At 37.8% G+C, this 17,772-nt stretch overlaps 1 protein-coding gene across 3 annotated transcripts in view; it reads right to left on the bottom strand.

Annotated features, from left to right (window-relative positions):
- ABCC8 (ATP binding cassette subfamily C member 8) overlaps nucleotides 1–17,772 on the bottom strand; it is a 96,027-nt gene that overhangs the window by 47,552 nt on the left and 30,703 nt on the right. For 2 of the 3 annotated variants that reach the window (XM_067462631.1, XM_067462630.1), the window contains exons 7-13: nucleotides 15,944–16,108; nucleotides 13,156–13,311; nucleotides 12,410–12,544; nucleotides 10,388–10,550; nucleotides 1,712–1,752; nucleotides 1,060–1,268; nucleotides 204–309 (exon numbers count right to left, since the gene is read on the bottom strand). In XM_067462631.1, the coding sequence (XP_067318732.1) occupies nucleotides 204–309; nucleotides 1,060–1,268; nucleotides 1,712–1,752; nucleotides 10,388–10,550; nucleotides 12,410–12,544; nucleotides 13,156–13,311; nucleotides 15,944–16,108 (975 nt within the window). The remainder of the gene's footprint in view (nucleotides 1–203; nucleotides 310–1,059; nucleotides 1,269–1,711; nucleotides 1,753–10,387; nucleotides 10,551–12,409; nucleotides 12,545–13,155; nucleotides 13,312–15,943; nucleotides 16,109–17,772) is intronic. The other variant, XM_060767901.2, reaches the window with a different exon arrangement.

Raw genomic sequence — 17,772 nt, 5'->3', positions numbered from 1 at the left:
ACAGCAATCATTATTCACCACTGAACCTAAACGAAACTTGTCAAACATAGTCCTTAATAAATGGACATGAACAGCAATGTCTTTTAACATTGTTAACTATTAGCAAGGGGACTGACAAAGTTATTGGAGTGATTCATAAAGATTATAAAAATAGGGGGTAGATATTTTACATATTTTACATACAATCCAGCATTAATACTTACGACAGCTTGATATTTGCTATGGTTGTCTTTGTGTCTTGGTTCTGAACATTTATCATGCTCCTCTCCAATTTCTTCACTTGAGAGAAATTCACTCAATTTCTGAACACTGTGAAAAGAGGAAAATAGTGATAAATTAAAATAAATCACACCCACTGCCAGTTAACAGCACTTCAAAAATACCACAAAGGAGTCTTAAATACAAGTGCTAAGTATTAGGTCAATTCAGTCGGTGAACTGATGCCAGTCAGTCCATGTGCCATTGGCTGCCTGTTTGCATAGGTTTCCAGAAAAGCAAGTGAATAGCCACTAAGGTGGTGCTGATCTTGGGGCATAAATAAAAACACTGGCTGGTCTGCCACATCAGATAGCTTAAGAAGTACTGCATGTCAATTTCAAATAGCATTTTGCCTAAAAACCAAGTTTCCTAACTTATATGTTTTGCAGCTCACAAACTTTTGTATTATATTTGCCTCCATATAATAGTACCAATGACACCACAATACACTTATGCTACATTATAACATCCTGTATCATAAAAAATGTGATAGTTACAGACTGTGGTGAATTCAGAGCCTTGAAACAGTTCCTCTCCTCTATACATGTTAGACAGAATTTGAATTTTATCTAATAGTTAAAGCCTGAGCTTGACTGACATTCTTTTGGGAATGCTAATTAGACATACTGAATGTGTGGCAACACAATGGAAACGATAAACTAAGTCAGCACGGAGTGACTGACTGCTGGGTTAAGTTTTACAAGTGGCAAAATAAGACTATATCATCTTGCAACAAATGTCACAAGGAGCTTCATATTTAACATAGAGCACTAATTTTGTGTTTCACCCAAGGAATCTTACCTTACAAGAGCTTTGACAGTGGACCTAACCACACTGGAGAGCAGGAACAGGGGTGTAACAAGGATGTGGAAGAGGGAGAGTGAAGCAAAGGCCACCGAAGGAGTGAAGTCAGCATTTTTAAAAACATGGGCATGGACGATAAATGTCTTTTTTAAAAGAGCAAAAGAAATTATATCAGACAACCAGCTGACTGGAATAGTGTTTGGTACCTGAAAAGATCCAATAAACTGGGAATATTATACAACTAAGCACTTCAGACGTCCTTTAGAGAGCTTTATTTATCCATCAGCTATAAATAGGAAAATTACAGGTGACTTTTTTTAAAAAAAAAACAAAATTAGATAAAGAAGAACACAAACACACTAAAGGACAGCCCTGTATAGGGCTCTGTTGAGACAAAGGTGATACATTCTGCAAATGATACAGCTACGAACAGATCAGATTAGAAAAACAAAAAGCAGGGACAGCAAACAAAAATATCTGTTCTACTTCCTCCCTTCTGGTGCAAGTTGAACCCCACTAAGCAGATATTTGAATCCAATCCAAATTAATTTAAAATTAGCAAAACCAGGCATAAGACTTCAAAGCAATTGGCTATTGGCATCTGTATTTCTTGCTACAATGGTAAATATAACTACAAGCTTATACTTACTATAAGAACTGCTGCAATAGGTATTGCTGCATTCATGAAAACTGCAAAGAAAACAGAAATATTTTTTTCTGATTATTTCAACATAATTTGTTCTAAAGCCTCTCTCCAAGCATGCATTTTCATATCTATGTTTATTGATCTCCTTTTTTTCCTTCTTGTGTGCTACTCAACTGAATTATGGTCGTGCTCAGTAAGGTATTGCATCAGTTCTGAGGTTGCCCTTTTCAGGTAGGATAATTTGATGATTAAATAATAGAAATAAAATAATAAGTAGAGCTTTCCTGAAAATATTGACTTTCTGGTATTGTGTTATATTGACTTCCTCGCTGCAGAATTTAAGGACTATCATCCATCCATAAAAAGATATATTTTGGCTAAGTTTAATTTCCAAATTATCATTAATATCCATGAACACTCTAATGTGACAAATTTTTCATCCAGACGCATTACCAAAATTCTTACTAGTTTGAATAAATTTATCATAATAGCAGAACATATTTTTTGCATTTACTATACTTTGTTGACCCCGTAGTCTCATTGCACCAGCTAGATATGCCAGCAGATTTTTTTAACTCTCTGTAGATAAGATCCCTGAATGTAATAGAATTGATTCTAAAATGGGGAAACATTTTAGATGCAGAGCTGCTGAGCTAAATGGATCAGCATGTATGTGCATAAGTATGTGCAGGGATAAATAGCATAAATTTGGGGAATATTGACTTTGAAAAAAATATCCAGACATTGGCCACAGTAAATACTGCCATTTATCAAGTCAAAATATTCTGATACTTTAAGTTTACTCATAAAGACACTTGAAGATCTTTTATATTTAGCAGTATATATAGAACATACTTATCTCACAAGCATAATAAATAATTATGTCACCATATTCAAACTTGCGGTGGTAAATATATCTGTATACAGGCAGTCCCTGGGTTGTGTTAATATTTTAAGGGCCAATATCTTAAATGTATCTTTGTTGCTTTTTAAATGTATTTTTATTGATGTTGACCTGTTTGTGTTAATTGTTGTGCTCTAACTGTTTCTTTGTCGACATCTAATGACTGCCAATTGTAAGCCGTCCTGAGTCCCCCTTTGGGGGTTGAGAAGGATGGGATACAAATGCTCTAAATAAATAAATACGAACATCTGACTTACAAATATCTCATAGTTAAGAACAGGGATGAGACAACAGGAAGTGGGAGAAATCTACCCTTAGGAAGGGAAATTCACTCCTTGAAGAATTATGGGGAAAGAGGGTTTCCACTGAAGCTTTTTCACCCATCCTTGTTTCCACAACAAGTCAAATTTTTCAAAATCCAATTATCACAGGGACAGAAATTGAGAAGAAATCTTCTGAACATGGACATAGACAGAAAAACAAACACCATAGGAATTTTAGCCCTTCCCTGTGCCATCCAAATCTCCCCCCCCTCTCTCACACACAAAATTGGATTTACACTTTAAAATGTACATGCTCCAACTTACATACAAATTCATTTTAAGAATAAACCTACAGAACCTATTTTGTCCATTACTTGGGAGCCACCTGTACTGATAAATGAAAAAAGATTAATTGCACACCAGATTCAGAACATTTTTAATGGCTTCTGAAAGTTATATCTAACAACTAGTTGGAGGGCCAAATTACCTGTAATAATTCTCGGCTAAAAAAGATGAGATGTGTGTGTTGGGAAAGATTAAATATTGTCGGCCACATGTCATCACTATTCCTCCCCATATGCATACTGACATGCCCACTCAGCTATTAACATGGGGACTGGTGGGCAGAGGAAGGAAGGACAAAAAACTCCATAGGTATCAGTGGAAAATTTTGGGTTGTTGTAGGTTTTTTGGGCTATATGGCCATGTTCTAGAGGCATTCTCTCCTGAAGTTTTGCCTGCATCTATGGCAAGCACTCTCAGAGGTAGCGAGGTCTCACTACCTCTGAGGATGCTTGCCATAGATGCAGGTGAAACGTCAGGAGAGAATGCTTCTAGAACATGGCCATATAGCCCGAAAAAACCTACAACAACCAGTGATTCCGGCCATGAAAGCCTTTGACAACACAGTGGAAATTTTTTCTAGATTCACATCTAGTTTGGTCCTCAATTTCTAACATTCAAGGTGTCAAATTAGCTTCTGCCGATTTCTGAATTCAGTCTTTGGGCAGAAACCAGGTGTTTGGAGGAAATGCATTAGAAGATCCCCATCACAGTGAAAACAGCTTTGCTTCAAACTAAGAATTATGAATAGTCAGAGAGTTGGGAAAGACAAAGGCCTGTCCATCACCTTAAGTCAACACTGTGGTTACCCTATAGAGGAAACTGGCTAAGCACATTCCAAATTTAATTTCTCAACTCAATGAATATGAAATTTCAGAAAGAGTATTTGTCTCCTCATCCAAAGGAAGATACTCTAAATGACTTGCTTGCTGGGTTGGAAAGGGTAAAGGGTGGGACAGAGCAAAGGGGTGACACCAGGGATGTGTTTGTTTTCATGAGACGTTTCAATAGGGGAAGTATGCAGGTTTAGGTTTTGGCCTTTTCTCACAGCACTGTCAGGCAGATAACACTTAAAATGCCTTTTCTGTTTAATTTAAGAAATTGTATTAAATGGCAATTCACACATTGTTTAGACATGTTCTTAAGTGTTGTAATTAAAGCAAAATTAACTTTATTAAAAATTAAAGGAAAAATACCTCATCCTTATTTCCTGTTCCCCGTCCATGCACAAGTGAACTGGAATATTTATTTGCTTATGTTTTGTGAATCTGGCTACTTGTTGACATTGGTCAATGGATTATAATCTCAAGAGCCCTCTTTCATGTTGAACATTTAACATGATAAATGAGGTCTCACAGGAACTAGGGAAAACATAAGCAGCTTTCTTGTGCTAAAGAGCAAGGTTAATGACTCAAGCACAGCCCAAATGACAGAAACATTCCCAGGACCTTTCTCCTTAGTCCTGGCCAGTTTCCTCAGCTGAGTAATACACAGATTTGGCTGATATACAGTGACTTAGCAGCATAAAACTCATACGTGCTGTCTGAGATTTATTAACATTTAATACAATGTTTAGATGAAGAAAAGACTATATTTGCAAAATATAATAGAGGCTTTGGAATTGAATCTGATATATAAAAACGGATTAGTCTTATTTAATAAAATCCTGGTTCTAGAATATATTACCATCATATTCATTATAGCAATCATAATTATTTGTGCAGATAGTCCAGATACAAAGAGTCCTTCAATTGACTTTCCTGATGACTTTCCGGTGGAAAGTTTAAAATTATGGGCTGATATGGATTGTTCAGGACATGTGAAATTGAATCATATGATATATGCATTATAATCAGTGTGATACAATGAACAGGCAATATATAGTTGCATACAGTGATTCTGAAAGTCTGATGAATTCTTTCACATATTCATAAAGACTCGTCTCAAATTAATTTCTAGCGATTCCCACATTTGTGGACTTCTGGTAAGTATCATGAATTTTTAAGGTTAAGTCGAATTTTCAAGGTTAAAATAAAGCAAAGTCAGGCAATACTCCTGAGTTTGGTGGGAAAATCCATGTTTTAAGGGCAGTCTGGACAATTAGACTGGGTGCAATCTGAGCTGACCCACCCTCCAGAATGGACACTGGTGCCATCACCCTTTCCCCAAATTCATCAGCACAGGGAAAGAGGATGATTTGTTCCTTTTCTTTTTGCTGGTTGTGAAAGTGCCTCTCATGGTGTCCAAACAGAACACTCACAATAGCCAGGAGCTCAGCTGGAGCTCCCTGGATGACTGGGAGTGACAACAGCAAAATGGAAGATGGGGTGATGATCCATCACGGCTGATGTGGTCTTGGCCCAGCTGAACCACATGGACACTAACATGGTGCTGCAGTGGGTTCATCCAGGTGTGTCTGGCCATGTCTTGCTCCAGATTTAGTGGCCAGTGTAGATGTGGCCTGAGTTAACACTCCCCAAAATGTAAAGGTTCATGTATTGAAAATGTTAAGATAATGTTAAAAATGTTCCCAGACACAATAAAAATAGCTATGCAATTTCTGTGATTTGGATAGTACCCATTTTGCTATTGGTGCTAAATAGATAGGAGGAATCATGAGAATGCAAATTTGGACAGAATTTATTATTAACTGTACCTGGTGCTGTGCAAATGTGGCTTGCCTACAATTGTTGGATTAATTTTATGAAAGCAGCTTTAACATATTCCTGAAACAGTATCCCTCATAAAGGCAAAAAATAAAACAAAATGATTCTAGTAATGGAAAAATATTATATTTTAGTTCATGCATTGTTGTAGGAATCCATCTGCTTCCCTTTGTTTTTGGTGGGGATAAGTAATCTAAATGTTATGCCAACCAGTCCAGTGTTTGTTTATATGTATATATAGGAATTTGCATTAGCTGGACTTACTCTCAAGTAAGAAGGAACATTCAAAATATTTTTCTTAAGAGAAAAATCCATTTGTTTTGTGGTAAGAAAATACCTTATGGACAAGAAACACATTTATCTCAAAATGTCACTACTTTTCACATTCTCAAAATCAATTACTTATGTACTACATTATGTGCAATGCTCCTGTGTACCCAGACTGTTAAACTGGGAATAAATCTACCGCATCAACACTTGCTAATGAATAATGAATTTCCACCAAAGAAGCTAACTATGTTATGTGGATTTTGACAGGTGCATGAGATAGATGTCAGGGCCCCGATTTCCATAAACGCCCTTCCACAAGTAATCTAATGAATATGTAGACTTTTTTTTTTAAAAAAAGCAGGCAGCTTGAGTGTTTTTGCTCAGTTTGAAGAGAATGAGATTTTTGTAAGTGTGAGTTTTATAAGAATGAAGTTTTGAAAAAGTTAAAAGGAAAGATTGAGACAGGAGGAAGGAGGTATTGGAGGACTTGAAACAGAAAGCTGAAACTCTTTGCTAGATAAAATAGTACAACAAGAGTTTTAGGCAATTAATAAGACTGAAAGTAGGGTTTAGAGGAGGATTTCATGACCTGAAGAGAGAAAGACAGGGCCTTGAATTAAAAAAAATGAGATCCCAGCAGGGAGGGAGAGGGAGAGGGGGGGAATACAAGCTACTGAAAAGCAATGCACTAAGCATAAGCTGCTGGTAAGAGAGAACAAAAGGACTGAAATTTGTGCATGCTCAAAAAGTTCTGACTATAAAAAGGGCCAAGTAGCATCTTAGCCTAATGGCAAATTTCTTTCAGTTACCAGATGGCTTTGCTCTGTAAATTAAAGCTGTTGATTTAATCTCCTCGTCTCTAGTGTCTGATTGGAATAGAGATACAGGGGTTTGGGGGCACTGGGCCTCAACAGGTTTATAATCAGAGAGAAAGCATTTCTAATTCTATATTTATCAGAAAGATTACTAAATTGCTTTCTTTCAAATCATGCCTCTTTTCAAAACAAAGTTTAAAAATATATTATGGAAATCCTATTATTGAACACTCTAACAAGCTCCCTACTATGTAATCAAAATATTTCAAGCTGCATCTCTTTAGGATCCTCCCTTGGCCGGTCAGTCTCCCTCCTTGGTTGCCTTCACCACTGGGTGAGCAGATACTTTTTCAGGACCTGTGTAGAATATCACGCTCGGGTACCAAGCATCCAGCAGCCCTGCCATATGGTCAACTCTAGCAGCATTGCAGGGACAAAGCATGTCAGTTCCCTGCCAGTGCTGGTAACCATCCACAATTAGTTATCTGCATGATTCTAATGGTTTGATATTACAAAGTTCTACCATAATATTTGCTATTTTGCAATACAATCTTTGTGCATCTTTTAATTTCTGCATTTTTAAACTCCTGCCATTGAGCAATTTTGTTTTACTGTGAGTTTCTTGAGGGTTGCCACATGAAAAGGTGATCACGGTGACACATACACTCAGGACCTCATGACATTGAGGCCTAGAAGTGACTCTCCTCACTTCTCTGCGTTGCCGGCATGCTGCTGGCACAGAGTCTTCAAGAGTCCATCACATGATGCAGGGCTACTTCCAGCAGGGCTCTCTGGGACTCTGTGCTGGCAGTGCAGAGAAAGAGGAGTTGGGTGTACATCCGATTCCTCATTCAAGAAAGCTGGAGGAGGCGAAGAGGAAGCAGTAGGCAGCAGGGAAATGTTGAGGGAAGAGATACCATGGCCGCCGTTGACCCACAAGGAGTAGGGAACACAGCCTGATGCTGCCCCATGATTCCCCCTCTGTGCTCTGGCTTCTCTGGCTCAATATGATGAAGTCCTAAATGTGAAACTGCTATAACTTGTACATCAACATTTACAATTCAAGTGCATTTATAAGTGAAACAAAAATTATGTCTACCATTCTATATATACATTTGAAAGGAAGGCAAATGCATACATATAGTCTGTATTTTATCAGTTTCTGGAATAACACAAAACCACATTTTCTCCAGTGATTTTCCCAATTTAGATGCCAATAAATTAGATGCTTAAGGCTTCAGGAAGTGTCTTTACAACTCAATGACAAGAAGGTCAATGACTTCATGTTGTTATGTGATTGAAAACTTTGCATCCTATAAATAATGCATCTATCCTTCACAATTTAAGGCCCTTAATACAAAGAAGACCATATGCATGTACTGTTTCTAAGTGTTTAAACTTTGTTCTGACCTAAAAAGAAAAAGGATAGGAAAGCGGAATTGCCTGCTGCTATTTTCCTACTTGCTGCCAAGATCACACATTAATAGCAGTTGGATTGCTTAATTTTTTCCTCCAAGGCTCTGAGAACAGCTCCATGCTTTTCACAGAAATTGCTTTTTAGAATTATACATAAATGTATTTATTTATTTGACTGGTGTGGCACCTATTTCCCAGAATAGGATCAAAGGTGGCTCCTAAAGAGAATCAATAAAGAAACTTTAATAATAAAAAGTAAAAACAAAACAAAACAATGAAAACTCTCTTAAAAGTATACAATCATTGATCAAACATACAAATGTTAAAACATAAATAAAGCACACATCCCAAGAAAAGCCTTCCTTCTTAAATATTAGAAGCTTGCTTAAGCAAAAAGGTATTTGCCTGCTGATGAAAGGAAAGCAGGAAGGGGGTCAGCCTAGCCTTGGCCTTTGTAAGCCGCATCGAGTCCTTCGGGAGATGCTAGCGGGGTACAAATAAAGTTTAATAATAATAATAATAATAATTAATAATAGCCTAGGAGGTTTTAGAAAGTGGGAACAGCTGCTGAGAAGGCTCTGTCTTGTGTCCCCACCAAGTGAGCCTATGATGGTGATGGGACTGAGGCCTTTCAACACACCCTTCCATAATATCCACATTGAACTGGATCATATGGCAGTGTGGACTCAGATAACCCAGTTCAAAGCAGATATTGTGTATTATCTGCCTTGATATTCTGGGTTATATGCCTGTGTAGAAGTGCCCTTTGTTTCAGAATAAAGTCTCAATGTGCAAATAAGCGATTTTCAAATAACTGAAGTTGAAATAATTTGTTTAAAAACTTGTGTTTGTCACAGTGTTCTTGAAACTCATGCTTTATTTTAACAGACATTTCCATGGAGTTCACAATAATAAAATAAATCACGAAACCAATTTTAGCTGAAAAGTTACTCTAAATTTACAGAACTTTTATTAGACCTGTCTATCTTGTATCTTAAACAGTATTTATTTATTTACAGTATTTATTTACCTGGGAATTCATGCCCTTTTCAATTCAGCGGGATTAACTTCTGAGTTTAATTGTACAGTACTGCATAAAATAAACATCCTTCATAAAGTAGACACAGTATATTTCCAGAAAATGTTATTAGCTTTATGGTGGGTGTTGCCTGGCTTAATTATCCCTCCCCGCCCCACTTCAGATTCTCCTACTTAGCAAGTGGTCACGATACTTGAAAAGCACAACAGGAACTGTTAAAACGTTACTTCTAGTGTTCAATCGAAACCTAAAAAACACTACATCCAGAGCTATCTTCTGAGGCAGCAGCGTAACGCCCCCCCCCCCTTTGTGGCAGCCCTTGAGGTATTCAAAGAGTGTGATCATGTCACCACTCTGCCTTCTCTTCACCATGCTGAACATGCCCAACTCTTTTAACCTTCCCTCATATATTTTGTTCTCTCATCACCTTCACTGTTCTTCTCTGAACTCATTCCCACTTGTCTATATTCTTCTTAAAATGACGTACCCAGAACTGGACACAGTACTTTTAGATGGGGTCTGACCTTCATAGACTATATGGGAACTATTTATTTATTATTTATTTACTCTATTTATACCCTGCCTTTCTCTACCCTGAAGGGGACTCAAGGTGGCTGACACAGAGGCAATTATTCAATGCCTTAAAACACATACAATTCCAAAATAAATAAATAAAAATAAACTAGATTAAAATTAAAAACATACCACACTATTAATTCCCTTGACTTGGGGCCCTTCCACACAGCCCTATATCCCAAAATATCAAGGCAGAATATCCCACAATAACTACTTTGAACTGGGTTATGTGAGTTCACACTCAGATAATGTGGGATTTTCTGTCTTGATATTCTGGGATATAGGGCTGTGTGGAAGGGCCCTTGGAAACTACCAATTTCCTATCCCCAATACTGATACCATCTGAAAGCATGGCTTAAAATGAAATAAAAATAAGATTATTACGTACTTGATATGGAGGTATAGAGAGCAAAAGCCCTGAGGCTGGTCATTTCCTTTTGTCGTGTTTCTTCCACACTGCTATGAAAGATGTGCTCCCAGGCATAGAGTTTAAGAAGTTTTATGCCTCGAAGCAGTTCATTTGTTTTCTTTAGCCTTTCATTGGAATATTCCTGAATCATTAACAAAAATAGTTATGTATTATTATCAGACAACAGCACACATTGTTATTCAATGGTGCATGCTAATGCAAATTCTCTAGAGCTATTCTGCATATACTTCATTTTGAACATTTTATTGTTGCTTTTATTTATTTTTTGATAATGTTGTGTATTTTATTTTCTATGTTTTTAATTGCTTGTATTGATGTTTTGTTGCTTCTATTGTTGTGTTTGGGCTCGGCCTCATGTAAGCCGCACCGAGTCCCTTGGGGAGATGGTAGAGGGGTGCAAATAAAGTTAATAAATAATAATAAATTTTGAGCATTCTGTCTGCCTTCACGGTGGCTGGAACAATGCTGATATAACTTATAGCAGGATTTTCTGTATTGTCATTGTAACATGTATCAAAACAATGCAATGTTTTCAGGTTGAGGATAGGGTCAAATAACACTGTAATACTAGAGATGTAGTCAGGATTAGCAAAGGCAGGGAAGAGAGGATTCCACTCTACAAATGGATTTTTCCTTCATGCCTACTGTCCATCATTTCACATCCCCCCCCCCCCATGTGTCCAGAAATAAGGTCAAAAGCATTCATATCAATTTTCCCAAAATGTTACATGCAAACTCCACTGTCAGGGATTGTCTATACTAGCAAATAAATAAATAAATTCAAACTCACCTTGAATTGAAGTTTATCTTCTTCATAATGCACAACTATATCTTCTTTTTACTTAAAATTGACTTTGCCCCACTTTGGTCAAAGCCAGATAATATTCTCATCTTTGCTGGAAATTCCAAATATCCCATAGCTTCAGGGCAATCTGGGAAGCTAGGTCAGGTCTGAAAACTCAATCATGTCTGTGTGATTTCCTGGCAACTGTGGGGACTTCTGGTGTTATCGGAATGGGGTACCCACATGACTAGCATGAGGGAGAGGGCAATCCCCTTTCCTTCTTCCTGTTCATGGGGGCGCTCCTTTCTGACATTGGCAGAACTGTTTACATGACCAGACAATCTCCCTTTTTTCTTCCTGGTTTCAAGACAGCCTGGGCTGATGCCAGTATGGGGCACCCACATGACCAGAAAGAAAGAAAGGAGATTGCCCACCTCCATCATGCTGGTCATGTGTGTGCCCTCCACTGTGCAAGTAGGTTTCTTGAAGATAGCAATCGACAATATTAAGGCTACAATATGCCTTAGCTATAAATAAGCCTTGCTTAGCCAAATGGGATTTCCTTTTAACATACTTGTATAAGTTGTTCAAAAAAATACCTTGTTAGTCTGGATAAATATACAAAAGGATGTTGTACCTTTAAGACTAACTGAGAGAAAAAAGTTGTTAATGTAAGCTTTTGTGATGCTGTAGTGCCTAGGAACAGACTTTTATAAGGAGTCTCTATCTGTGAATAGCAACAGAAATGCAAATTTGTGAGTATGGTGGTGAGATGACTTCTACTGCTTCTAACTTGCCAAGCATCATTGTCTTTTCTAATGAAACATGTCAGGTCCAGGCTTGATTTACTCTTGTTGATGTGTGCCTTCAAGTAATTTCCAATTTATAGATTTAAGACAAAACTATTATGGGTTTTCTTGGCAAGATTTGTTTAAAAGGGCATTGTCTTTGCATTCTTCTGAGGCTGAAAGAGTGTGAGTAGCCTGACTGAGCAGAGATTTGAATCCTGATCTATCAGTGCCTTAGTCCAAAACTCAAACCATTTGCTCTAGAACTCATTTATTATATTCTAAACAAAGTTAATCGGTTCTAACAAAACAATATTATAAGAAATTTGGGGTCATAAATGTGGAATCTGAACATGATAAACTGGATATATAGCAATAAACAATTCAGATATGCATAACCTTACTTACCAATGTACTTCTTTGAGCTTGTGATAGTTTTGTGGCTACAAAATACTGTACAGGTGCAAGCACTATGATCACTGCTGCTCCAATTAAGGCACTGATTCCAAGGAGGTAGTACAGTAGAAGGATTCCTACAATAATCTGAAATGGAAGATGGGCATGGGGGTAGAGGGAAAAGGAGTAAGAGTTTATAGCAAATCCAGTGTTAAGAACAATTTGAAATACAGATTAATATACTGCCTGGCCTTTAACAATTCTTGAGTTTCTAATCTGTCACAAAATCCCACAAATATTACCTAAGTATTCTTGGTAACGTAATGACATGTTTACTTACATCCCCTAGGAGCAGGGGTGGGGAAAGGTATTATTACTAATGATTGGTGAATCATTCAAAAGGCAGAGGCAATGAGTAGAAAGAGACTACAGCTGAAAGTAGAGGAAATGAGAGACATAACAAGATGGTACCTAGCAGTTCGAAAACAAATGTGTGAATAGATAAATAGGAACGACATTAAAGTGGGATGTATTTTAGGCACAGCGTTTCAATCAGAAATACGAACAAAGAAAGCTCTTTGGCAAGGAGATGGAGTGACAGCACCCCCCTGTGGCCAGAACCGAGCACAGCCTCCAAAGATGCCAGAAGATGGGAAAGCCTCTATAGATACCGCTTCCTGGTCTTTGGCTTGTGCACCCTCTTTATTTTTTCTGACACATTTAATTTCCTGAGCTAAGATTCCCCTTAATTTTCTTACCTGTACTGGCATGGCCCAAAGGTTAGGGCAAAGGAAGAAGAACCACATCAGCTGATTCGTGTCTATTGCAACCAGGTTACAGATCTGACCTGAAGTCATTTCCCCCATGGACATGTTAGAAGTTGAAAGGCGCATGATCTTATTGTAAATTTTGGTCTAGAATGAAATCATGAAGCTTTATTTCATAGAAAGGCGAGAACTGGTGTTTGCAGGTGATTTCCTTTCACATCTCATTTTTAAAGGAAAAACTGATCAAATTGATAATAATGTCACAATAAATGCTTCCAAAACACAAAAATACTATAGAAATAATTATAATAATGATGCTTTATTTACAACCCACCCAATCCCTCGAAGGAGAGACTCTGTAGAATCACATGCACAATCTATTTCAATTTCAGAATGAAGCATATCTTGTTTAAAACCACTTTTTCTTTTGAGAAAATGTGACGACTGGCATGCAGAGCTTGGGTTTGGAGACACATATCGACTGAAGTACATATTGTGACAAAACTTAATGATCACAAATACTGACTGCATGTAGTGCAGGAGCCTTTTATAAACTGTTGAGGTCACTGATCATAATTATAGGAGTAAGTTATTTTGAGAAAAGCCGATATGGAAAAGAGCCTTATTTTAATAGACTAAATAGCTGTTCATATGCTCAGGCAATTTTTGTTGACGTCTTTTTATGACATGTGAGATATTTCTCAATCATAGCTCAAGGACACTGAAAATCAATGCATTGCTAATGAACATATATACTAAATTAACCAAATATTTATGGTAAAGGATGAATGGAGTATATCAAAGGACATTTACCACCAGGAACACAGGAAGTGGCAACCCAGTTAACACCTGGACGGTTGCATTTCACCAACCCCTGGAACATGTCAGTAGAACCATAATAATTCTCTTTATTATATCATTTTTGTTATTTTACAAACATAGACAAATACTTACTTATTGTATTGTCGAAGGCTTTCATGGCCGGAATCACTCAGTTCTTGTGGGTTTTTTCGGGCTATATGGCCATGTTCTAGAGGCATTTCTCCTGACGTTTCGCCTGCATCTATGGCAGGCATCCTCAGAGGGTGAGGTCTGGAGCTGGGAAAAAGGGGGTTTATATATCTGTGGAAAGACCAGGGTGAGACAAAAGGCTACTGTAAGATGGGCTAGGTGTGAATCTTTTCAATTGACCACCTTGATTAGCATACAATGGGCTGACTGTGCCTGGAGCAAACTCTTAATGAAAAGTGATTAGATGTCCCTGCCTGTTTTTCTCTCTGTTGTTTTAATTTTAGAATTTTTTTAAAATTGGTAGCCAAATTTTGTTCATTTTCATGGTTTCTTCCTTTCTGTTGAAATTGTCCACATGTTTGTGGATTTCAATGGCTTCTCTGTGTAGCCTGACATGGTGGTTGTGAGAGTGGTCCAGCATTTTTGTGTTCTCAAATAGAATGCTGTGTCCAGGTTGGTTCATCAGGTGCTCTGCTATGGCTGATTTCTCTGGTTGGAGTAGTCTGCAGTGCCTTTCATGTTCCTGGATTCTTGTTTGGGCGCTGCGTTTGGTGGTCCCTATGTAGACTTGTCCACAGCTGCATGGTATACGGTAGTCTACCGTATACCATGCAGCTGTGGACAAGTCTACATAGGGACCACCAAACGCAGCGCCCAGACACGCATCAAGGAACATGAAAGGCACTGCAGACTACTCCAACCAGAGAAATCAGCCATAGCAGAGCACCTGATGAACCAACCTGGACACAGCATTCTATTTGAGAACACAAAAATGCTGGACCACTCTCACAACCACCATGTCAGGCTACACAGAGAAGCCATTGAAATCCACAAACATGTGGACAATTTCAACAGAAAGGAAGAAACCATGAAAATGAACAAAATTTGGCTACCAATTTTAAAAAATTCTAAAATTAAAACAACAGAGAGAAAAACAGGCAGGGACATCTAATCACTTTTCATTAAGAGTTTGCTCCAGGCACAGTCAGCCCATTGTATGCTAATCAAGGTGGTCAATTGAAAAGATTCACACCTAGCCCATCTTACAGTAGCCTTTTGTCTCACCCTGGTCTTTCCACAGATATATAAACCCCCTTTTTCCCAGCTCCAGACCTCACCCTCTGAGGATGCCTGCCATAGATGCAGGCGAAACGTCAGGAGAAATGCCTCTAGAACATGGCCATATAGCCCGAAAAAACCCACAAGAACTACTTACTTATTAATGGGATTTGTTGTGACTAATTCAAACTCTATTCATTTCAAGCTTTTTTTAAAAACCACAACCTTTTGCCCATCTACCAACTGAAGTACTGTATGGTGTAAGGCCCATACAATTTTTATCTATACTTTTTTTGTCTCAGGACTGACTTGATAAAATGCAAGTTGCTTCTGGTGTTAGAGAACTGGCTGTCTGCAAGGCTGTTGCCCAGGGGACGCCTGGATATTTTGATGTTTTACCATCCTTGTGGGAGGCTTCTCTCATGTCCCCGCATGGAGAGCTGGAGCTGACAGAGGGAGCTCATCTGCACTCTCTCCAGATTCGAACCTCCAACCTGTTGGTCTTCATTCCTGCTGGCCCAAGGGTTTAGCCCATTGCACCATTGGGGGCCCCTTTATGTTTAGGTATACTGTCTGTATGTTTATTCATTTATTCACTAGTCTGTTTTGGATTTGGGGGGGGGGGCGTCAAAAGCAGGTGAGTATTTATTTCAAAAACTGCTGAGATGTCACAGTTCTTTAGCTAAACATTCTTAAGTATCCCAAGTACCTGTATTGCTCCTCTCAGGTTAATTCCTGTTTCAATGGCAACATAGTATGAAGCTTGGAGAAATGTTCTTTGAAGCAGAAGAGCAAAGAAAAGAAGGACTGCCAGAACATAAGCATTGGCCAGAAATTCTTGAGATGAAATGAAGAAAACACCAAGTATTTTAGTCTGTAGAACAACAATAAAAAGTCATTCAAAATTTATTTGCTTTTGAACAATTCTTACAAAGACAATATAGACATTGGAGGTCAAAAAGTCATTTTATTGAACTAATATAAACAGTCAGTGAATTGGAAAGGAGGCAGATATAATCTCTGTCATAAACTACATCAGATGCAGGTTAAATAGCTCCAAAATAAAAACAATATCATTTGTTTCTTGCTAAAAATCAAATTTACTGCAATTGCTTTCCTTATTGAAGTCTGACCTAGTTTTCACCCCCTAAAAAGATGGAGGAGCAAACCACTGGGCTCTACAATTTCATGCTGATGATCAAATTTCACAGGACTGAATGTCCTGTGAATGTCCAGAATTGAATTATTTGAATCACTATGTTACACACATTCATGCACACACACACACAAGGGATATCTGAAAAAAGTCTGGGTAGAAATGTTTCCTGACATTTGGGTTTCTACATTCCAGTTTTTTTAAAAAAAAAATATGGAAGAAAATTCACTTAACCAAGTCATGACCGATAGACTGAAGTCATATAATTCTAATGGAGGTTTAGCACTTGATTTACTGTTTATGAAAAATCATGGAAGTAATGGAAGGCCATGCTAAAACCAAGCCACTGTTTCATAGGACAATTAGGTAAAATTACACTAGTTTTAAGTTGATATTTTCTCCTCCTGAGACTTCTGAATTATCAGGGCTGAGTCAACAGGAAATGGAAGCTTGGAGCTCTACCAGGAGATCAAAGTTGAAGAATTAAACTAATTATCAGGATGAACATTGAGGATAGTCAAGTATTAAACTAAATTTAGGGCCAGGGACGAATTTCTTTAGAAAATGAAGTACAGTACAACCTCTATATCCAGCTGCATAGACTCATGAAATTGTAATAGCAAAACCTACTAAAATAAACAATTTCCAGTCCAAGAATACCATCGAGAAGCTGGAGGACCTAGAAAATCCTTAGAGATGACATACTTGGTTCATATGAATAAAGGAAGCATGGATATTGGTACTGTTGATATGGAGGTTGTACTGTATTAAAACAAAATTCAGGAATGCCACATTTAGCTTTAGGCACAATCAAAGCAGAAAACTGTTATACAGCAAAATTATAGTGCTTTGATATTGCCATGGCTCTATCTGATAAAATTCTGGAATTTCTAGTTTGACATTTAGAATGAGCAAGTCCGCACTCTTGAACTATCTAACAAAGACATGTGAACCCATCACCAAACTAAAACATCCAGGATTTTATAGGATGCATGGATGGTTGAATCCATAATTACAGAAAGATGGCTATAACTAAAAACAGACAAGCCCTTTGAATAGTTGACCTTTAAAGGTAATCTGGACTAAAATATGATCAAGTATTTCTTCCTTTGAAGAATTAAAAGCAACTAGAGAATGGAAGCTAGCACCTGATGTTTACTCCTTCAGCACTAAAGCCCTACTAAGGAGGCTGCATGTGGTATGACATTGGGGTTGTATTTCACTTCTGTTTCAAGACTAACCTTGAGAATAATACACTCAAGAAGAGCAGATCCCTCAGGATGTGTCTCACTTCCTTTAAAAAAAGCCTTTGGAGTGCATATTTTAAGAACACAGTCCAGCACCTGTACATGAGGGCTTTCCATAAGGGTCCAGAGTTGTTT

Source organism: Anolis sagrei, chromosome 1, assembly GCF_037176765.1.
Source record: "Anolis sagrei isolate rAnoSag1 chromosome 1, rAnoSag1.mat, whole genome shotgun sequence".
In the NCBI taxonomy this organism is placed as follows: Eukaryota; Metazoa; Chordata; class Lepidosauria; order Squamata; family Dactyloidae; genus Anolis; species Anolis sagrei.
This window is presented reverse-complemented; position numbering and strand designations above follow the sequence as displayed.